Source organism: Miscanthus floridulus, chromosome 19, assembly GCF_019320115.1.
Source record: "Miscanthus floridulus cultivar M001 chromosome 19, ASM1932011v1, whole genome shotgun sequence".
Taxonomy (NCBI): Eukaryota; Viridiplantae; Streptophyta; class Magnoliopsida; order Poales; family Poaceae; genus Miscanthus; species Miscanthus floridulus.
In genome coordinates, this window is record NC_089598.1 from 25593800 (window position 1) to 25617814 (window position 24015).

The window sequence follows — 24015 nt, forward strand, 5'->3', positions numbered from 1 at the left end:
TCCTTATTCCTATATACCAAAACTTAACCGCAGCTGCCCACGTCGTCCCTATTTCCTTGCCGTCGATTTGTTCCAGTCCGTTTCCCAGCCACCGTTCGCTCTCTGCATCCACCGAGCCCACCAGCACCAGCAGTTCCTCCAACCTTCGTTTTGCCTCCAGCGGATAAACGTCCCGGCTGGCCGCCCCAAAAAAAAAGGTGCTCGCCTCGGCCACGTTAGCCCTCCCAACGCTTCTACTCCGGCCCTCCCGCCTCCGCCGCTCCCACCCCGCCGAGCGCCGCCGACATCCAAGCCGCGCTGCCAGCCGCAGTCCCAGCTCCCCTCCCCCTCCCCAATCTCGCGACGCCACCTCTGGCCGTAGCGACACCGCCGCCACAACGATGCCGCGGGTTCGCCCTCTCCGCCTCGGCTTGCCTACGCGCTCTGCCTCTTCCAGCAACGGCGCTCCACCCCCTCCTCTTCCTGGCTCTGGCTGCCCGACGTTGCGCCGCGTCAGCACGGGAGCCCCCGCGCAGCCAAACCCTAGCGGCGCAGCCCGGCGCCATCACGGCCGTGCCGCTCTCCCCTGCCGCGTTCGGCCAACACAAGCTTCGCTGTGGCCTCGCTGGGCCACCACGCCGTTCTCGGATTCACGGCTGTCGCCGACGCCCACGCCCGACGCGCCAGTGTAAGGACGTCCTCGATGTCGGCATGCCCTGCCCCTGCTTACGTTCATTCTATTTCCGAAGTCTTTTGCAGACGAAACGTCGTGCTCCGGTCTTCTCGCTGCTGCAGAACAAGGCCGTTTGATTCCTTGACATATGGCGACGAGGTACTACAGATATTAGTTTCCTTCCTGAGAATGACAACAGCATAGTGCTGGTATGTTCACTCGGTTCCTGTATCACTATAGTATAATCATTTTCAGTCGGTTCCTGTATCACTATAGTATAATCATTCCCATGGTAATTATGAAGGAACCACTAATGACACCAGTTCATTCTATCGATTTAACATTCTCCAAGGAAGGTCTCATGTTTCACATGTATAGTTAGATTTTGTAACATAGATTCATGTCAGAAAATGATTCTCCTTTGTGTGCAATGCAGGAAGCTTTACAGAACAATTTCAAATCTGATTCAGCGCCAACCGTGGGCTTCATTGTCAGAGATTCAAAAGCTTTCATGTGCTCAGAGGGATCGATTCGCGCCATCGAGATAGTTAAGTCTCATTCTTCAGTTCTTTAAGTTTCAGATGTACTCGCCCAGTGGAATATAAACTGTTGTAATTTCCTCCCAGACCATGCCTCAGCCACTAATTGTTTCGATGGTGGTGCCGATCATCTATTCCTCTTCTAGGACAACAACTAATTGGTTTGGCTACGAACCTTTCTTTCCTTTCACGTTCATATGTGTAGATTCATAATTCACTTCCTGCAAAAAAAATTGTATGCCTGTGTAGTTAAGGTTCCCATTTGAATTCATTTGGTGCATTATTGCTCATGTGACCTAGCAATTGTCCATTCGGTTTATTTACGGACGTACTCAACTTCGACTGAAATTACAAAGCCCGGTTGTTTTTTTTCCCCATGCAGCCACGTCATCCCTGACCACGCCCTCAGTCAGGCATCCCCAACCAGGTACATAATGTCCCCTCCCTACAAATTTACGGACTATGGGTAAACCATCTCTGAATGACTTGCAGGAATTTATCTTATAGGGTCAATTCATGTCCTCTCTGATTATCAGAACTTGCATGCCTACAATATAAGTTGTCCTGTGGTTCATTGCACTACAATCCATGCTTCTCTAAACTCCTGTACTACATCCAAACAAATTGAGATACCAAAGCTGCATGTAATTTCAGGATTTGTCGCAAAATGCAATGCACTAGGCTATTCATGAATACTCGGTGCATATTTTGGGTTTGCATAGCACAATAATTTGACTCATTGCATCGGTGCTGCTTATACAGATTTAAGGATTACATGCTACTTAAACAAAAAATTCAAGCCTATGTTTCAAGCATTGCATTGAACCCAAACAAGCTACCCCTAGTTATTAGGACCGGACCGGACCGGCGGTTCGACCGCTAAAAGACCGAACCAGAGCCTAGACCGGTCCGGTTCACTTAAAAGACCGTCTGTGCAATCGAACCGCTAAAAACCGGTTGAACCGGCTGGTTTTTTACGGAACCGGTGAGTTTTTGCGTTTTTCCAAAATTACCCCTCTGTGCACTCAGGACGACCTTATCTAGTTAGGGGTATTATTGGAAATTGGCTCCAAATGCCTCTTTAGGGTAGTTTTGCCGCTGGGAGTGGCCGAGTGGGAGGGAAAAATTGCCTTTTCGTGTTCTGGGCGGCGGCACGACGCTTCTGCTCCGTGCGGCATCTAGCAGGCGACGGCAAGAGCATCAGCAAGCAGCTACGGGCGGGTCGGCGTGCGGCTGGCGGCAGGCAACAGCGCGGTCGCAGTGGCCGCGGCGGGCGGCTACGACGGGCAACGGGAGGCCGCGGCGGGTCGAGCTCGCGTCGTCCGCAACCGACAGCGGCGTGCGGCATGCGGCGTGTGGCTGCAGCCTTGCTGTCTGCTACTTTGCTCTAGGCTCCACCGCGCCAGGCCTCCCGACGCTTCCCAGCTGTTCTCCAGTTCTAGACGACCATGCCAGAACTTCGCGACATGGCTAATGGTGAGCCTGGGTTAAGATTAAATTAGGCATCTATGATCTGTCAATGTGAAGATTCATAAATATATGAAACTCGTGTTCTTGTTAGAGTATATTAGTTATTAGGCATCTCTTTTCTCCAGATTTGATTAATTTAGGATTGATTTCTAAGTTTTCCACGACATGGCTAAAGTAGTAACAGATGAGCTGCATTTCTTATCAGTTATCATGCACTTTTGTTTTGAATCTAAAAACTTGTGCAATTAAATTTGTGTTGTTTATTTATCATCTGTCAATAATTAATTATAGCACATATATATATATATATATATATATATATATATATATATATATATATATATATATATATATATATATATACCGGTTCAAAGTAACTGTGGCCGGTTCAATTTGTCCGGTCCAAAACAATTGAACCGGCGGTTCAACCGGTTGTAAACGGTTGGACCAGTGAACCGATGGCCTCGCCGGTTCAATCTCCGGTCCGGTCCTAATAACTTTGAAGCTACCTGACCTGACTATCTTCAATCTACATTTACTAGATATAATAACAATTGCTGCCTATTTAGGCAGCAAGACAAAGTACTCTCAACATTTCAATTAACATTGACAACGAACAGTAAGCTATTCATGAATACTCGGTGCATATTTTGGGTTTGCATAGCACAATAGTTTGAGTCATTTCATCGGTGCTACTTATACAGATTTAAGGATTACATGCTACTTAACCAAAAAATTCAAGCCTATATTTCAACCATTGCATTGCACCCAAACAAGCTAGCTGAGCTGACTATATTCAATCTACATTTACTAGATATTTGCTGCCTATTTAGGCAGCAAGACAAAGTACTCTCAACATTTCATTTAACATTTACAACGAACAGTAGGCAACGACCTGCACCTCAGCTGAGATCTCTATAAATAGTTCAATTTGATTTCTTATGTCAAACCTGAAAATTGTTTTTTCCTGTAACTGAAGTTATTTAGTTTTGTAGGCCGCAATTGTATGGCATTGCCAGTTGGTTCTGTCAATGATCTCCTACTTCTATACTCAATGGTGAGCCTCAACCTCTGGCCTTACCTAGAGTTTCTTTTCCTGATGGTGAATGGAAGACTAACCTCTGCATAAATAAGTTTATGCGCACACTTGTCAAAAAAGTAAAACATCTGCTCCTAGAGTGCTAACACTACTGCTATCCCTACTGTCTTTGTGTTTTTAACTACTACTAAGTATGGATGTCTTCAGCTCTATATTATTCTATTTCGGAGATCATTGCTCCTTTTAGTCCCATGACCATGCATATGCGTCTGCTTTCTTATCGACATCTTTGCGGTCTGTCATTCAGGTTTAGCCAGTTGATCTATCTTGCTGCTGGTCCTGCGACTCTGAGCATATGAAATGGCAATGTTACTACGATGCTTCAAAATCATTCCAACTGTTATGCTGATGTAGCCTGCCCTTCAATTGATCTTTGATTTTTGTGCACATATTTTATTACTACGGCATTTTGAATTGTTGCCTTCTTAGGTTTGAAGTTGCACGGTGCTACTCCCTACCTTCACCTCTAGGTTGTGTACTGAAAACTCTCTGCACATACTCTTGGTTCCTCTGTAAACTTTTTTACATGCGCTGATGCACAAACAAGTGAATGAAACACTGCCCCGCGGCAACGCGCGGGATAATCATTTGTGCACTCCGTTGGCCTAACTCTCTCTCTCTCTCTCTCTCTCTCTCTCTCTCTCTCTCTCTTTTTGAGGGAACTGGCCTAACTGCCTAAGTACATGCACCACCATGTCAGCGGCGGTCATCTGCACATGACACATACGGCCCACCCAAGAGGCAGGAGTCACGTGCTCACGTTTGACGGGCCCAAGCCCAACCAAACAGGCGGACGGCACGGGCAGGTAGCACCGTGGGTGCATCGTGCGTCTCTGGATCCGCGCTTGCCAGTTGCCAGTTGCGATTCTCCGGTTCTACCTCCTGCTCTTCTGCGAGCAAACGAAACACCGCCCAGGCGCCCCTGCCGCCCTCCTCTCGCGTTCAGAAAGCAAGAACGGAAAGGGAAAGTCCTTCGCGACGGTGCCGGCCATTGAAATGAAATCGCACGCCGCCTCGTCGGAATCGACATCGGAAGCCTGCGACAGTGCAACATTCTCATTCCTCACAGGCTCCTCTCTCGTACTCTAGCTGCACATCACAATGGTACACACATTTGATGTCTTCACAAAAACATTGTACAATTTGTCTCTTTGTACAATTTGCCTATGTGCGTGTGGTCTTTCCTACGTGCCGATTGTAATTTGTTTGTGACTAGCTAATAAAATTCCCTCTTTGCTCGTAAAAAAAAACATTGTACAATGAAAATAAATTAGAACAATGTCTCCTATTTAGAAATGAAATTCTAACATGTTCTGTTCTGCTGTGTTTTTTCCCGTAGAGCCATGTGTCTAAGTTTGCTAGCCCACGCAAGGCGTGAGGTTTCATGATGGCAGCTGCGGCAACCGTTTGGGTACTATAGGGTTCTTCAATATCCAACAAAACATTGTGCCCATGAGCCGTGTACACCAAAAATCCGCCTTGGCGTGTGGGCCAGAAATTTGGAGTTCCTGATACACGACCACTTTTTTGCACTCGAAAACAGATGGGTAATGGCTAATTTGGAGTTCCTGGTACACATCCACTTTTAGCCCATGCTCCATGCTCCTTTGTAAAACAATTATTATTGGTAATAAATGGGTAGAACTCGTAATATGTATTGAATAATAGGTATATATTGTTGTGCCATCCTAGACCATATGCATGCATCAAGAAACTGACTTCTCCAAAAAGAAATATTGATTGTTATTCATCCATTATGAAGAAATTTGATCGTTATTCATCTATTTCGATGGAATGCTTTTCCATAGGCGTGCTACGCGCACTTGCATGCCCACAAAAGCCTATTCACATTGCAGCGAAGGATGAACTAGACTAATAGCAAACCAAGCACATAGTACACACATATTGGCTACAAACTCGCAATGTTCAAAGCCATTTGAAGTTAAGGCAGGAAGATAAAAATTGCAGACACATAGTTGTTGTCACGGATACATAGTCAAACTAAAAATAAGGTACATGTCCAGCGCCAATGTGTACTTAAGAAACTGACTGAACATCTAAGCATATACTAATACCACAGCTACTGCACGCCTGCAGGCACGCCACACAGGCGTTTCTTCATCTCCAGAACATTATTCCTGAAACACAGGGAGAGAAGAAAGAATTAAAGGAATGGAAATTGCAAGTATCAGAAAGAGCCAATCTCTATTACTACACAAGCTTACCCTTTGTTCCTATGTACAAGCACCTGTCGCTGGGCCTCATACATCAGTAGAAACCAGCAGACATGGGCATGTCATCAAAGCTCCAAAGGTCCATGTTGCTAACCACATCCTGGGATCCATCACAGCTCAAAAGGGTGTTGATTGAGTCCTCTGAACCACTGTCCATCAGGAAATTCATATATGGGTCCAACTCTGTGAGATCAACACTAGCATTCCCCATCATAGGAGGCACCACAGCAGGATCGGCGTTCTGGACGAATGCAGACTCACCAACAACTACCGACGTTATGTCAGGGGTCCTGGTGTCATTCTCGAGGCTGAAGTCTGAGCAACTGAAGGAGTTGCTACCTTGGTCTGAGGACAGGTTCACGAAAGGTTCCTGAACGGGGGTGGCAGAATTCACCAAAGGAGCAAATGACATGTTTTGAGTATGCATAAATGGCTCAGGCATGTTGTGGCAGACAACAGGGTAGTGATATGCATTTGAGTTGCTCATGTTGTTGACTGCCGTCTTGATAATCGGCTTCTCTTCAACGTCCATCTCAGGCACTTTCAGAGAGGTAGGCCCAGCTCGGTGCTTCTGAGAAATCGTCGAAACATCATCTGGGAAGTTGACTTTAGCCTTATTGCCACGGATCCTGCGTGCCTCAGCATCATAAGCTCTAGCAGCTTCTTCGGGAGAGTTGAAAGTACCAAGCCAGACACGAATGCCTTTGCGAGGATCTCTAATCTCAGCAGCCCATTTACCCCATGGGCGCCGGCGGATACCCCTAAACTGGTTCTTCCTCTTCCTTTTAACTGAATTTGCAGCAGAGCCATCAACACCAGCTGCACTAGTGTTTAATAATCCATCTAAAGCAAGGAAGGAGATCAACATAAGACATCAGTTGTGCCCATGAAAGATTGAAAGTGTGCTACTATACCATAGTATAGACTTAGAATTGAAGTGTTAATGATGCACAAAAGCATACAAATTCTACTAGACTGGCCAACAAATGAATATTCAGAATTAAAAATTGATAGATATAGATAAATAAATAAACAGAACAATACTCCCAATCTTCATTCAGAAATATCAAGCTGCTGTATAGCCAGATTGGTACACACGATTATCCTTCTTTTTCCTCAGCCACAAGGTAAATTCGAACATAAAGGCCAAATTCAATGTCAACATGAAGAAAGAACCATAGATCCGAAGCAATCCGGACAGATTCCTTTTTTTTTAAGGAACATCTGGAAAGATTCGTTGAAGTACACCAACACATGCGTGACTAAGGGGAAAATATTGGGGGACTAAGCTAAAAATTCACGAGACCCATGATTAGCAACAGGTACGTTACAGGAAATGATTAGGTACGTTGTGCTAATCTAATGATCTAATAGCAGCAATCATTCATGGCAACAACGTCTCACTGCATTAATCAAGAACCGGATGTTTTTTTTTTTGCAGAAATGAAATTCCTATAGAAAAAATAGTAAAGTACAGCAGCTACTACAGCTTTTCGCAGAAATCGGAGTAAAGTACAGCAGCTACGACAGCTATGCGAATTTAGTCCTGGTTTAGTTTCTAAAATTTTTCGACCCAAACTATCACATCGAATCTTACGGCACATGCATTAAGTATTAAATATAGACAAAAAAAAAAAACTAATTGCATAGTTTAGTTAAAAATCGCGAGACGAATGTTTTAAGACTAATTAGTCCATAATTAGCCATAAATGCTACAGTAACTAACATGCGTCAATGGAGAATTAATTAGGCTTAATAAATTCGTTTCGCAGTTTCCGGGAGAGCTATGTACTTAGTTTTTTTATTAGTGTCAAAAACTCCTCGACGTTCCAAAACACCCGATGTAACGTCAAAAAATTTTATTTGGTGAACTAAACGCAGCCTTAGCTCCTCACCTCTCCCAGATCCAAGCAACAACCCACCTACGACTACGAACCCAAATCTACCTCCGAAATCACAACCAAACCCCCAAACCAGTGGCCCAAAATTCCCATCTACCTACCGATGTATACAGTGCATAGTTAAGAAATCGGCGACGAGCCCAGTCGTATACCTCTGGGGAGCCCGCTCCTGGGGGCGGCGAAGGGCTTGGCCTCATCCTCGGACTCGAGCTCCGACTCGCCGGACTCCACCTCGAACACCTCGAAGTCGGCCTCGAAGTCCTCCTCCTCCTCCACGGGGGCCCCGGCCCTCCTCCTGCCGGCTCCGGCGGCCCTCCTCGGCTTCTTGCTCTCCGGCCAGAGGTGGCCCGCCGTGACCCGCCGCGGCGGCGGGATGATGTCCGACAGGATGGCGCCGCCGCACATGGCTGGCTGCTGCTGGCAGGCACTCGCTGGGCTGTGGGGCCGAACGGGACGGTGCGCGAGGCGAGGGGAATCTGAGCTCGCGGGCGGTGGGTTGGTCGCTAGCTAGCTTTGCTTGTCTGCGTGATGCGGAAGCGGAATTGCGGAGTGCGTGGGAGGAGTGAGCCGCGGGGCTCGGCCGCGGGTTAAATAGACGCGTGACGAGATCGGCGCGGCGACAAGTGTGCGTGGATGAGTGGGTGGGGCGACGGAGCATGCCGGCGGCCGTCTGATGCAGGGCCAACGGCTGCGATCGATTGATCTTGGCACAAGCGCTGGCTGGATGACAGGTTTCTCAGCCGGGTTTATCAGTCCAGAAATCACCTAACGGACAAACAAACTGATTGCCGGCTCCTCGTTGGACCACGATTGCGATTTGCAACTGTGTTGCGTTGTGTTTCTGGTGACGAGTGTTCGTGAACGTTGTTTTTAAGGCGTGTTCAGTTTCTGAGCAAGCTTTGCCACATTTCGTTTGCGCGAGCGAGCCTTGCCTTGCTATTTCAGGCGACTCGAAGCTCATCTCCTGTGAAACCAAGCAAAATGCTCGCTAACTCATACCTCGAGGGGCACTCGCTGGAAATCAAATATGGATCTATTCGGATTTATTAGCACTAAAAATTAGCAGCTAATATTAGTACTAGGAGATCCAAACAAATATGCTAATAATATGCTAATTGTTAGTTAAAGGGCTAATAATAATTAGTTTCATTAGCATGTTTGGAATTACTAATATGTACTAATAGTTATATACACCTTCATCTTACTATTCAACCACCTATTAGCAGGTGGATTAAAAATACATCCTGCTATAAATTAGCAACTACTCCCTCCATCTCAAATTGTAAGTCATTCCAAGAATCTTGGAGAGTCAAAGCTTCTCAAGTTTGACCAAAATTATAAAAAAAATTACAAAGATTTATGACATCAAATATGTATACTATAAAAATATAATTAACAAAGAATATATTGGTACTTAGTTGGTATCATAAATGTTATTATCTTATTATATAAACTTGGTCAAACTTGAGATGCTTTGATTCTCCAAGATTCTTGTAATGACTTACAATTTGGGATGGAGGGAGTATTAGCTATTAGCTAGCTTTTGTTTTGAACCTAGGCCTGGTTTAGATTGCAAATTTTTGTAATCTGGACACTGTAGCACGTTTCGTTTGTATTTGACAAACTTTGTCTGATCATGGACTAACTAGGCTCAAAAGATTCGTCTCGTGATTTACAACCAAACTGTGCAATTAGTTATTTTTTTACCTACATTTAATGCTCTATACATACGTCCAAAAATTGATGTGACGAAGAGAGAGTGAAAAAACTTGGAATTTGGAGGTGATCTAAACAAGGCCCTAGCTAGCTAACTTTTTGTTCTCATGGATCTAAACAGGCCCATAGATGTCTTCATGTTTATTTCCTAGCTAACACAGCGTAGCCATCCGTATGTGTGGGCTTATGCTATTTTTTTTCTCCTTTTTTTAAAACGAGACTTAAGATACTTTGAAAGAATATAGAAAACATAAAGATAAGGAGAGAACTGTCCAAACTCGGGTGGTACATCAAGGAAAAAAATCCATGCGGTTATACCTTACACTACGCCTGCCCTGTGACACCGTTCGGTTTGGAGTTGTAATTTCCATGAGGTGCAACGAGTTTGTCCCCTTGATTTTGGATAATGGAATTGTCCCACATCTAGAGAGAACACAGCCCTCCTTAGGGTGACTTTGTCCAAAGTGTCTCTGAACCGTACAGAAAATATACCCATATGAGAATGTTTTCTAAGCAAATACTAAAATATTGTTCCACCCCAAAAGCAAATGCTACCTTTATTGAAAGAATGTGGTGCCACTTGCTGGTTGCATTCACTAGCGGAGGGACCAAGGGATACGCGTTAGGTATCTAGGTGGTGTCACACCACTGACATGGTGCGACACTGATGTCAGATTTTTTTGAAACACCTAGTTTTATGTATATATTATAGGAATACTATTGTTTTATATATTTGTGCCACGATTGATTCGCAGGAAGGTGACATTCTAGAAACCAGGACATGGAAGTTTTTTTTCGTTTAGGGTGAAGTAAGACCAAGCTCATGAGTTTGCTTATCAAGTAGTACCACCTGAGTAAGAAAGGAATAGATTTCCGCATATGTATATATTATAGGAATACTATTGTTTCATATATTTGTGTATTAATGTGTTTATTTTATTTTATTTTAGATTTCTTATTGTTGTCTTGTCCATCTAGTTTCCTGTAACAAGCTCGTTGCATGATGTTGCAATTGTCATCTTCCACGTGCCATTGCTTGGAAATTGTGCCTCCACACTGATAGTCATCTTTGAGTAGGTACATAAAGTGTTCCAAGACATGTAGGGGGCAGCATAAATCCAAGCATACTACTAAAACTATCAATTCGAGCATCCTCTCTATTAACTCCATGGAGCTTCGGTGAGTAGAGGGGGCTTGAGCCCCCACGCTGGATCTGCCTCTGCTCATGGAACCACACGGATGTAGTAGGTGGTACAATAAGACAACCGTGCTAGGCTTACTGACGTTGTTTGTCTTCAGCTACGCCATTGCATTGCTTCTCTTCTCTCCCGTCTTTTTGGCATGTGTCAATCTCATGGCCACGCCCAAGGCTAGATAGGTAAGTTAGAGGAAAATTTTCCTTTCATTCCAAATTTTATGCCATTATTTTTTTCTATATACATGATTTTTACTATATATTAGACACGGCGTATATCTAGGTATAGACTACCAAGGAATGAAAAAAATTATGTCAGCTTTATGTATTCTTGATGGTTATATGCATCGATCATGCATCCTTCTAGTAGTATGCTATTAAAAAAATCGACCATAGGAGGACCCCTAGGCATTGGAAGAAGAAGTTGTACCAGCAAGGGGCGATCCCTGAGCACACTGCTCTAAGCGGTATAACTCGTGAGAAGCTGGTTCTAGTAGTATGCTATTGTTTATTTGATTTAAAATAATGCACACGTGTCAATGTTTTTCTCTGTTGACTGCAATGCAACAAACTGTTGCGATGAGGCATACTACATTTCGAACATATCTAGATCATGTTTTGAAGCCTAGCTCCAAAGCTCTTGGTTCCAAGCCCTGAAACTCTCCAAAATCTTGCTCTTTTGGTGAAATTCTCGAGGGTCTTTGAGAGGTTTTTGGGTTGATTTCTTATGCTGAGGTTTTGGAAACATGCTTATGATTTGTCTCGACCAGATTTCCCATGAGCACCCCCCCCATCTCCTCCATTTCAAGGGCATTGCAAAAACCCCAACTTGAGAGCTTGTTTTTCAATCTGCCATTCAAGATTTGACCTTTTTGAAGCATAATTTTTGTGCACACCTTTAAAACATCCTAACGAAGCTGTGCGCAAAATTTTAGGTCATTTGGATTTCATTTGATTTGGTTTTGACTTTTTTCTTCTTTGATTTAGCCTGCTAGAATCTGCTTGCGCAGAAAAACGCAGAACTTCCACGGAGCAGAAGTTCCGCATAAAAACATAGACTAAATGGCAACCGTCGGTAAGCAAATCTACCATAAGGACAGGTAAATGTTGTCTTATCCTGGTCCGACGGGTGTATCGGAATCTGCAAGAAGCCTAAGTACCATGCTTAGGTCAGCATTTTCTACGTCATATCATCGTCATTGCTGCTAAGACTAAGAGTGTAGTGTAGTCACACATGCAGTAAGGTGATCTTAGTGTGTGCTTAGCGACATCCCTTGATAGTAAGGTGATCGTGGTGACTTTAAAGGATTTTCCGACTTTGTCGGTTAGTCTTAAAGATGCTGATAAGAGTGAGATGCACGTGTATATATTTGTAGTGGTGTGCGCACATATAAGTGTATTTAAGTCTCTGCCATGATGTGTATTGCCAAAAAAGTATTGAAATAAAAAAAAAATCTTGGTGCATGACCGATCGACGTGATCGCTGCTTAATTACGACATCATATCCGGCCATTAACTTTTGGGCTCAACGCTTCAGATTGCACTTAATTAAGATCCTATCTTGGAAAAGGTTAGTCAAAGATGTGACCACATTTTTCTTCAAACGCGATGGTCTCCGACGACCATCGATGGAAGGAGGGATCATGCTATGGTGCGGCATGTGTTCAACACAAGCAATGCATCTTTGCGTGGCAAGGGATCTCGCTCGGAAGTGGATTACATGCACTTCTCCAACCCCAAGGGTATCGTTGAAATTATAAAGACTTCCCGAATTTGTCCATTGATGACTAATAAAAAAAATAAATAGACATGTGTGAAGAAGAAACGTAGAGTCTGCACGGGCAAAAAAATAAAAATAAAAATAAAAATAAATGGAGCATCTTTCTGAGTTTTGACCAAATAAGGGTGTGTTTAGTTCGCGAAATGAAAATTTTTGGATGTCACATCGAATGTTTCGGGGATATCGGAAGGGGTTTTCGGATACTAATAAAAAAAACTAATTACATAGCTCGCCTGGAAACTACGAGACGAATTTATTAAGCCCAATTAATCCATCATTAGCGCATGTTAGTTACTGTAGCACTTATGGCTAATCATGGACTAATTAGTCTTAAAACATTCGTCTCGTGATTTCCAACCAAACTGTGCAATTAGTTTTTTTCGTCTATATTTAATACTCCATGTATGTGCCGTAAGATTCGATGTGATAGTTTTGGGTGAAAATTTTTAGGAACTAAACCAGGCCTAACTTGTGCAATGCAACTGGACAGGGGCCCGTCGTCCCTTGTACTCATAAAAAAAAACTAGTGCTAGGATACATTGATTCTGGACAAAATGCTTGGCAATGGTTCGACGGACTAAATTTTAGTTCCTGTCATATCGAATGTTTGACACTAAGTAGGAGTATTAAAAATAGATTAATTACAAAACTAATTGCATAGACAGAGACTAATTTACGAGATGAATATATTAAATCTAATTAGTTCATGATTTGATAATGTGATGCTACAGTAAAATATACTAATGATGGATTACTTAGACTTAATAAATTTGTCTTGCCAATTAATCTCTATGTAATTAGTTTTATAATTAGATCATGCTTAGTCTTTCTAATTAACATCCGATGTGACAGGGGATCCAAACACCCCCACCCGGTGAGCCAAATAGGCCTGCATTCAGCTTAATTTCTCCCTCGTCTTTCATCAATTCCTATCTAGACCCATGTTCAGAATGTTTGGCATAAAAAAGAGTCTCATTGCAAATTCTAGCTTCCAAAATCGTATCTTTGTGATGCATGAACCGTGGCCCTTTCCAAGCTACTCCTATAAGAGCAACTCCAGCAGGGCTCCAATTTCAACTCCCATAGCTAAATATAGGTGCTCAGGCAAAAAATGTAGCTTCAACAGGGCCCCTACTCGAGTCCCCAATTTGGGGTGAGCACCTATAATCATCCTCTAGACCCCATTCTTGTGGGAGAACGGGGGCTTAGCCCTTCGCCCCCATCCTGCCGTTGCTACGGTTTTTCTCCGCACGAGCGCAGCCGCCGACCTCCACCTCCACCTCCACCGCGCCGCCCCCCCCCCCTCCGGGCTCCGGCGAGCGCCAATCCTCCCCTCTCGGCGAGCACGCGGCCCCTCCCCTGCCCGGCGCGAGCGTTCCGACGCGGCCACCTGCTGGTGGGAGCTCCTCCCGGCACAGCCCCACGCCCCAACGGCGCGGCCTCCTCCCGGCGCGCCCCTCACCGGCGCTTCCCCGATGTTCCTGCTCCACCTCGTGCGCTTCCCGATAGCCTTCCTCCTCGATGCGGCGCGCCCCTCGTCGGTTTCCCCGACGTTCCTGCTCTGCCATCTCCTGCACTTCCTGATAGCCCGACGAGCGGAGCTCCACCTCCTGCGCTCCCCGACGCCTCCATGACCTCTGCCGTAATGTCGCGGATGTGGTGCTGCTTGCCATTTCCCTCTGTATCCGTGTGTATGTGTATAGCTCAGTAGATAGAGCGTGAGAATGACGAGCAGGTCCCTTTCGTCAGTGTCTACCTAAAGGGATTTGAGGGCCTAAATTTGGGTGCTGCTGCTGGAATGGAAGTAAAAAATTGGGCCAACAAAAATAGGAGAAATCATCCAAATTAAAAGTAAAAGTCCTGATTTGGGTGTCCCTAGTGGAGTTGCTCTGAGTAGCCAGCATTTTCCAAAAGATGTCAAACGGACCACGTGCGTGCTAGCAAAAGTAGCAAACAATCCAACATCCTCACCAGTTTTCTCTTGTGTTAGGCGAGGGTGGTTTATTAGGGTACCATAGGCTGTTGTGCCACCCGTACCCGTACCACCCAAAAATTCTCAGCCGTGCCTCAGCTCCGTGCACTCTACTAGAGACTAGAGAGGTGTAGGCTCTGAAAATTGCTTGACGAGTCCACTCCATCTTGCGAATCTGAAGACTCACCGGACCAGGTGCTGAGCCTGAGCATGGGCGACCGATCCGTCGGTTGAAATGTTGGCTACCCGATTGACACCCTGAGTCCATCGATGGAGTGGCATCGTACGCGGTGACGACATCGGAAGATAATAACCCAATGCTTGGAGTCTATCATGTATTAGTTGCAACAGTGGGTTGATTAGCGGAGGCGACCAACTTTACTGTAGAGGCTTGTTCAAAATATATCAAGGAAAGGGACTCGTGTGATCTCCGATCTGCCAAAAAGCAGGGATTGGCAAGCCGCGCCATCAACCATTGTAGCGGCCGACGTGACATTTCTGCTAGCAGACAGTTCGTAGTGCGAACCAGCACCCTTGAAAGTGCAACAGACAATTAAGGTAGCTCCAGCGCTATAACGTAGTACAGTGCTAACCATCATTTATAGCAACTTGATTGGTGCAATAAGCTAGTAGGAAGAGTATATATACTATCAACAGAGCGTAGTAGTTGCTTCTAGAGTTGTACTCCAGCGAGTCTTGGGCTGACTGCACGGCAAGCGCGAGAACATTACCTGCTGTATCCGACGGGCAACGCAAAGCAAATCATGCGATGCCGCGCGCAAGCGCAGCTCACCGCGGACCGGGCGGTGGTGGGTGTTGGAGCTCAATTTCCCTCCTCATCGGCAGCTGCGCTGGACGCCTGCCTGGACCTGGACGGAAGTGCGATGAACCTGGAGGATGCTTCTTGCCTTCTCGCCCCGGGTAGCGACTAGCGAGTGGCGAGGCGACAAAACATGAGGTTACACAATGAGACACCCTTTTTCAGCTTTTTTTTCCGGGGGGACAAACTCGCGCTAGGACGCATCGGTATCTATCCATCCATCGGACTTGCATTGTACTCCTATCTGAAAAACTCTGGCCTCTGACGACGCTGTGACCAAGGGGACAAACGGCAGGTTCCGCAGGCGGCAGGCACGCGTGAGAGCTCCGGTCGGTCAGAAGAGGGCGAAGGAGAGGAGACATGCGGTGCATGCACCGGGGGGACGGGGGTCCGCCTCATCACGTACCGGTGCGCCCGAAGAGCGACGAGGTCGGCAAAGGCAAGGTGACGCCACGCCAGGCGGCGCGTAGCAGTACGAATTAACCAGCAGTGCGTCAAAAAGCTACTAGCCCGTCCCCGTCCGTGCACTGAAAACGACACAAGACTAAGAGCGCGGCTGCAGGTGTCGCAACTCGTCGACTTCTCATTGGGCAGGCGCGTGCAATCCTCTTTGCCGGCATGTTTGTTTGGTTGCGGCGACGACGCGGATGCAGATCGTGGTGTTGTGGTGCCGTGCTAGCAATTTTCGTGGACGGTCACACTACGGGTATGTATAGCATTTTCTAGGAGTAATACCCTCCGCACGGCCTGTCCTATGAAAATGGCAGAGGCCAGAGGACACAGTAATAGCTTTGGCGAAAAAGCTGATGGATACACTGAATGGGGGACGACCTTGAGCTGGGGCCAGTTTGGTTGCCAAATTTTTTGGCAAAACGTTTCGTTGTTATTTGATAATTAGTGTCAAATCATAGTCTAATTAGGTTTAAAAGATTCGTCTCGTGGATTTCGTCTAAACTGTGTAATTAGTTTTATTTTTTATTTATATTTAATACTTCATGCATGCGTCCAAAGATTTGATGTGACGGAGAATCTTGAAAAATTTGGCATTTTAGGAGGGAACTAAACAGAACCCTGATGACGGCCGGGAATATAATGCCCACATCTCAAGGCACAAGATAGGAAACATTATCCATGTAACTACAATGCAGATGTGCATGACTTGATTCAGTTCATTGCAGGTCCGTGTGTGCTCCATCGTTTACGTGTAGGCATTGTTTAAATGCACGGATTAAAGTTTAGGATGTCATATTAGATATCTCTATTGAGATGTTACGTGGGAGTGTTCAGATATAAATAATAAAATAAATTATAGAAGTCCTCATTATTCCGGAAGACGAATTTAATAAGCCTAATTAATGCGTCAGCAATACATGTTTACTGTAGCATCATATTGTCAAATCATGTACTAGTTAGGCTTAAAAAATTCGTCTTACAAAGTAGTCGCAACCTGAGCAATTAGTTATTTTTTAGTCTATCTTTAATACTCTGTGCATGTGTCCAAACATCCGATGGGATAGAGACTAAACTTTAGAGGGAGGAACTAAACATGACCTTAGTTAATTAATTCAGGAATCCTGAAAAAGCATGCATGTATTAGAATGGTTATACTTGAGTCACATGAATTGGTCGGCGTCACACCCTATTCGTTTATGCTGAAATTTGGTTTATATTGATGTTTATGCTAAAATATTGTGAGAAAAAAAACACCGCTATATGACTGAAAAGTAGTGCCGGATAAGTGCCGGCGAACAGGTCGCCCATCCGGCTCAGAGTGCATGCATGTATTGGCTTCACCTTTTCCACCACCCGCAAGGCCGCAACGGACGTGTACGAGCTCGTCGGTACTCGGTAGATGCTCGCGCTCGGACTCAGCAACGTACGAAAGCTGTCGCGTGGCGAACAGCACGGGCCACGGGATTCCTTCTGCCGGAGGTACGAAAGCGACCGCGGACCGAGGTGACCGGGCCGGCAGAGCCTCGCGCTCGCGACGTGGTCGGCGCGGTGGCGCGTCGCGTGGCCACCAGCATACCCACAGATTCCGTCCATGGAGGCCCGGGCAGTGGTTGGAAGAACGTCGTCGCTCGAACCGCCGTCCCGGGCCTCCGTGAACAACTGTTGCGCGTGAACTATACAGTGCATAGTACAGCGCGAGAGCAAACTCGCCCGTGCAACGAGAAACGGCGCCGTGACACCCGGCACGCGCCCAGACCCCAGATCGATTCGATGGCCGAGCCACCTGTCGACTGCGTCGCTGGGCCGGCCTTGGAGGCTTTGGTCGCTTTCGCCCGTGGACGCCGCCAGGGCTGGGAGACGGCGACTGGCGATCGGTACGCCCCGGCACAGGTTTTTACTAGCGACAGTGTGCGTCGTGACGTGTACACGTCTGGTTAGTAATACTGTACGCTGTACCGTTCCGGATGAAAAGTACGGTTCGCTAATTTATGGTGAGTGAAAAACACTATACCATAACCGATAAGGCATGCCGATAAGTTCAAGCGAACAGAGTGTTTATTACTGTCATTATGACGGACAGGCCGGCCGGGGGACCTGTCAGGCTGTCACGTGGATATGCTTTATTTGTTGGCTGATAAGTCATAGCTAAAAGTATTGTTGATCAATTTATTATAAGAGAAAAATATTATTCATTAACTTAAAAAAAATATAACTTATAAGCCCAGTGAACCGTGCGATACTCCTAGTGGCTCTGCCGAAAGCATATCCACTCATTGATTTGCAGGGACAGGTGCGTTGGGACGTCGTCAGACAATGATGGGCTGGGCCAGGTACAGGTGCATCGATGTCGACATCGCAGGAGCTAGCGCTAGCGGACACAGACACGTCAGCTTCGGCCAGATACTACCGATACATCATCATCACCTCGGTTCATTGGATTGCTTCTGCTCCGTCCTTGGATCGATTGATTCAAAGACTGAGTGAGTGATTAGTCCAGCAGCGCAGGGAAGGAGGAGTTAGCAAGCAAAGACATACTTATGCATCAATAATGGACACAAGTTGGTTGTTATAGTTGAGTGTGTGTTATGCAACTATGCCTATGCACGCATCACACGATCGATGCAAAAAAATCTGTACTGCCCAACTAATGATGTTCAAATGCAGCCGATTTTCGGTACACCCAACCCAACCCAACAGCACGAGATGGACACACGAATAGGGTATCGCAGTACTACTTAGCATAGTGTGTGTATATATATATATCAGCATGTTCGCTTGTTGGTTTCAGTCAACCTAAACCAGCCAGCCAACAGTGTTTTCCTCTCACAACAAATCAGCACCAGCCAGTTCAAACCAGCCCAAAAACCAACCAGCGAACAGGCCGCGTATATATATATATATATATATATATATATATATATATATATATATATATATATATATATATATATATATGCAGTGGCACATGTGCAATACTACGTACGGCGGCATTGACCCAAGGTCCACACGTACGACGTTACCTTCCAACGGCTGAATAATACTCTGCATCATGGTACGGAACGGAGGTCACTGTCGTCGTCGCAGCTGGTAGTAGTTTCACCACCGTCACGTCGGGCGGTATGCCAACAATTGCCCGCTTCCATCTAGACTCCCATTGCCGTGACGCAGCTGCGTGCGTGCAATTTGGGTCCGGCAGTGGTAGCTCTTACCAACACGCTAGCCTAAATGGCGGCTAATCGAAACGCCTAAACCTGCCGTGTCGTGCAGAACCGCACACGACCCCGACTTGTTGTCTAGTATACAGAGACTCTCAAGGTAGCTCGACATTATCGAACGGAGCACCGCCGGTTACGTTTTGCTCACACCGCTTGACACTCGTTTTCTGTACTTCAACCATTTCTGTAACTGACGAGGCATCTTCTCATCATCACGATTATTATCATACTGTTATTATTGTAAACCATAGGCTCAGCCAAATCGATGGCCACTTGACCTAGTAGTACACACACACAAAAAAAAAAAACTAATGCGTCATCCACGAAACTGGTTTGGAGAAGAAATATGCATTCTGGACTCGTCAATGGGCCACGCCCACTCTAGTTACAATGGGCAGGCTGATTTGATGACGGATTTAAAAGAGGAGTCCTATCGGAACCGTGGATTGCAAAACTTATTGTTAGGTCAGCTCGGAGCTTTTATCTAAGGGGCCGTTTAGCCGGGCTCTTGCTTGCTTCGGCTCTCAAAATGTAGGAGCACTGTAGCGTGTAGAGGAGCCGGAGCCGGGAAGCCAAAAATACTGACTCCGGCAGCTCCTTCGTTGTCAGTGAGAGAGAAGAGGATGAGAGAGAAAAACAGCTTCTATACACAGTGCGATGAGCAGTGCTGCTACAGTAAATGTCAGATGGAGCCGGAGCTGTTAGGAGCCCGGCCAAAGAGGCCCTAAGTTTTATTTACATTTAATATCATAACACATTAACAGATTTGATGCGATAGAGAGAGTTTTCATCCGGATGAAACCCGTTATCATAGTTACCAACACAAAATCTGACATGACAGCCTTGGTAACAACTGTGCCACCAAATTTTTTTTACTGAGACTGGACTTATAAGCTATAGAGTAGGTTGTGAAGAGATGGGGTTGAGTTGTCACACACACATGTGACGGTTGAACTCTACAGGCTGTTAGAGCAAGTAATCCATCCATCCTGAAAATAAATTAACTTTTAAAATTGTCATAAGTTAAAATTTTTAGATCTGACCAAATTTATTAAAAAAAACAACACCGATGCTTATGACACAAGATTTGTTATTGGATACACAATAAAAATATTTTTTCATAATATACTTGTTTTGATGTCACATATGTTAGTGTGACTTAGGACAATTGTAGAAATTGATTATTTTGAAATAAAGGGAGTATAATAAGATAATGTAAGTAGATTGTAGAAACTGCCACATTAGATTTGTGTTACGACTTAGGAGAGAAGAAGAAGGAAGAGAAGAAAGTGGGTTGTAAAATTATAGCCAGCTTATGCACGGCTTCAAAGAACTATGTAAACAATAATATACACTCAACAGTTACTTGTGCTATTAGCTACTCCCTTCCTAAAAAAATACAATTCCCATTTTCTAAAGAATCAAGCAATTTTTAATTCTAAAAAAAGAATCAAGCAATTTTAAATGTGACTAAATTTATATAAAAATTACTAATATCTATGATACCGGATAAGTATGATTGCATTGATTATGGAATATATTTTTATCATAAAATTAATAGGAGATATAAATGTTGATATTTTTCCTATTAATTTGGTCAAACTTAGAAAAGCTTGACTTATCTAAAACCTAGCATTGCATTGTTTTAGGGATGAAGGGAGTACGTGAGGTGAGGCGGTTCGTGGGGTTTGACAATTCTAGATTGGCGTACTATTAAAACGTGAACTAACCAAAATCTAAGGTGTCTCTGTAGAGATTGCAGCAACTAATCGTTTTGCTAATGCTACTATAAAATTTTTACTATATACTGCTATCAAAAGTTATAGCAGCATTTAATGGTTGCACTTTAGAAATAGAAGAATTAAAAAAATACTAGTGCTAGCCTGCTAGTGGTCCATGATCTAAAATTAATAATTTTAAATGCTAGAAGTGTATTTACTCCTATTTTGGAATGGAATATGTCAAAAACAAAAAAGCTCCCAAACACGCGGAAACCGTCTGCCGACCAGTCGGACCCAATCCTCGCGCCGACCCTGTGCTCCCTCCGCATCTTAATTTATTTCGGCCCAGTCGACTGAATGTGCAGCGGCCCAGGCTATCCCGAGCGACGCGCGAGCCACCTCGCTTCCGCGCCGCTTTTTGTTTCCGTCGACGCCCGAGCGAGTACGGTTTCGTAGGTGAGTTTTTCTTTTTCTTTTCTTTTCTATTTATTTTTCTATTTCCTTTTTATATTTATTTTTTCTTTTCTTTTCTATTTATTTTTCCTCTTTCTTTTTATTTCCTTTCTACTATTTCTTTTCCTTTTTATTTTTCTCTTTTATTTTTTGTTGTGTTCTATTATTCTTGTCATCTTTTATTCCTTTTTATTTTTCTTTCTTTTCATCTTTTATTCTTTTTCTTTTTTATTTTCTTTTATTCTATTTATTTTTTAGTTCCTTTCATTTTTTCATTTTTGGTTGTCTTTATATTATTCTTTTTGTTTCCTTTTTCTATTTTCATTTTTATTTTATGTTTCCCTTTTCTTTTTTGCTTTCCTTTCATTCATTTATTTTCCTTTTCTTTTTTTATTTTCCTTTCTTTTTCTTCTATATTTACAATTTTATGTTTCGCTTTTTTTATTTATAGTTACATGTAATGTTCACGTAGTATACATGTGATACTCTATGGTGTATTTTTGTGATGTCCGTAAGGAGAAATGTGACGTTCTACGATGTATTTTGTGATGTTCATTATGCATACGTCGATGTTCTAGATATATTTTGTGATGTTCGGTAGATTTTTTCTTCTTTTATTTGACTCTAATTAATTACTTCACTAATTTTATTATTTTATTTTACATTTTATGATATTTTTGTGATGTTCACGTAGTATATATATAATGTTCTATGTCATATTTAGTGATGTTCGTGTAGTGTTAATGTGATGTTCTAGGATTTTTTTGTGATGTTCGGCAGCATTTTTTTTCTTTTTATTTGACTCTAATTAATTTTACTCCACTAATTTTATTATTTTATTTTATATTTTCACGATATTTGTGATGTTCACGTAGTATGCATATGCTGTTTTAGCTCTATTTAGCGATGTTTGTGTAGTCTTAATGTGATGTTCTTCGATGTATTTGTGATGTTCGCGTAGTATACGTATGATGTTCTATGCTATTTTCTACAATGTTTTGTGTAGTGTTAATGTGATGTTCGATGATTATCTTTAAATACGGGTTTATTGTGAGATAAAATGTTTGTTAAAATTTTTTATCGAAATATATCCATGTGGAATCTTGTTTTGAAGAGTTTATTGCAAAGAATACGATGGTGCAATCGGATTTTAATCAAGATACTTGGTTTTGGAGATGTATCTTTTTTTTTACCTCAAAAAGTATAAGGTACGTGCTGATGTCAGCAATTTCGGCTTTACTTGCATGCTGCTACTTGCTTGGCTGCGGGATGCTGAAAACAAGGCCCAAAACAATTAAATTCGGCCCATCTTTTTACAGCGAATTATTTTACCGGGGTCGGCGGGACGCCGCAAACACCCATGGTCGGCAGCGGAAGGAGGATGTGTTTGGGCTTAACATGCGGTGGTCGCCTAAGACCGACGGGGGTCCAAATGTCCACCAACCCAATGGTTTTCTGTGAAAAGTGGATGGAAATACGGGCCCGTCAAAAAATGCAACGGAACGTGGAAGATCCAAACGAGCGTTTGAAAAGGGAAGAGGAGGCCTTTACGGCAGGTTAGACTAAGATTAGGAAAGACCCAGTAGGCCCATATAGCAAAGCTAGGAAAATTGGGGCCCAAGTCTGCCTGTCTAACGTGGCAGCAGGTCAGGTGGGCTCTCCGTCCACATCAACAGAGAAGCGCAGGGCAGGGGCAACTGTAAACTGCTCTCGACTCAGGCTGGCTGCAGGCGGCCAAAGCCAAACCCCACCGGCACCCCGTGCTGATTTGATTTGCTTGGGGGCAGCGACGCAATGTGCCAGGCCATCAATCATGCAAATCATGCCCCCCGTGTACCTGTGTGTTTCTGAACGATCGCGAGTGGATCAGCCAACCAAACACACTCATCAGTCATCACTGCCCAATGCAAAATCTGGTGTGTTGGTTGGGTGGATGCTAGGCTAGGTGATGCTTTGCTTGCAAGCGCTGCATGCGATCGCAATTCCCGCGTGATTAGCTGACCCGGAACCACCTGGATAATCAATCGCCCAACGAACCATCCGCTCCTGCCGCCACTTGCCGCATGACCCGCCCTCGTCGCTAAGCTAATCCGCCCGCCGAGCCAAGTCAAAAGAGCGACTCCGCCGCCTCGCCCATGCACGGCCGGTCCGGACGACTCGCGCCCGCCCGCCGAAACCGGGCACCGGCACCGCACCGGCACCAGGTAAAACTGGATTCGCCGCGAGTTTTTCTCCACGCTCCGATCCTGCGCAGGCGGCCGTTGCAGCCAAACTAGAAACTACCGCTTCAAAGCCGCGTGGATTACGCACAGGTAACCGGCGCGGGTCAGTCAAACCAACGCTCGCACGTCGCCGTTTTTGCCGCCCCTACACGTGCGGGGACGACGAGGGCCACGGCAGGCCTAATCAACCCACCGACTCGTGCTAACTCTCCCGGGTCCAGCGGATTATATGTATATATATATCAATTAATTAACGGAAAAAAGACTGCGTACCAGGAGGAGGAGGAGGGGATTAGGGACTGATGGCGACGGCGGCGACGATGATGGGACGTCCGGCGCGAGGCTTTTGTCTGCTGTTTTCTGGTAGGGGGACTAGTAGGTAGGTTAGTCGCGAGCAACCGGAGCAGGCGAGCAGCACACACGCGCCCAGGCCCGTAGGTGCTGCCAAATGCGGGCCCGCCCGCGTGGGCCGGAGCCCGGAGGGGGTGGGATGCTGGCGCACGAGGGGCCCACCCGCACAGCGACGGGGTGACGGACGGGGGAACCTGGTCAGAGCAGCCGAGGCGGGCGAGC

General features: G+C 44.9%; 2 protein-coding genes across 12 annotated transcripts; one reads left to right on the forward strand and one right to left on the reverse strand.

Annotated features, from left to right (window-relative positions):
• LOC136527555 (uncharacterized) lies at positions 1-4313 on the forward strand. Of its 11 annotated transcripts, XR_010776839.1 has the most exons (8): positions 1-667; positions 739-811; positions 1089-1199; positions 1279-1352; positions 1574-1618; positions 3649-3718; positions 4008-4110; positions 4190-4299. XR_010776839.1 is itself a non-coding variant. In XM_066520329.1 (7 exons), exons 1-6 carry the CDS (start codon positions 381-383, stop codon positions 3694-3696), a joined length of 630 nt encoding a protein of 209 aa, XP_066376426.1. In that variant the 5' UTR covers positions 1-380; the 3' UTR covers positions 3697-3718; positions 4008-4313. The 11 variants fall into 11 exon arrangements, 3 of the variants coding, with proteins under 3 accessions (XP_066376426.1, XP_066376425.1, XP_066376424.1); XR_010776841.1 differs by having other exon boundaries at positions 1574-2667; positions 4008-4308; XR_010776840.1 differs by having other exon boundaries at positions 1574-2667; positions 3657-3718; positions 4008-4308.
• A 97-nt stretch (positions 4314-4410) lies between these two features.
• Positions 4411-8462, reverse strand: LOC136527554 (ethylene-responsive transcription factor 1-like). Its single transcript, XM_066520325.1, has 3 exons — positions 8048-8462; positions 5986-6837; positions 4411-5898 (listed from the first exon to the last, which is right to left on the reverse strand). The coding sequence occupies exons 1-2, from the start codon at positions 8298-8300 to the stop codon at positions 6029-6031; spliced, it is 1062 nt and encodes a 353-aa protein (XP_066376422.1). The 5' UTR covers positions 8301-8462; the 3' UTR covers positions 4411-5898; positions 5986-6028.
• Between the last annotated feature and the right edge of the window lie 15553 nt (positions 8463-24015).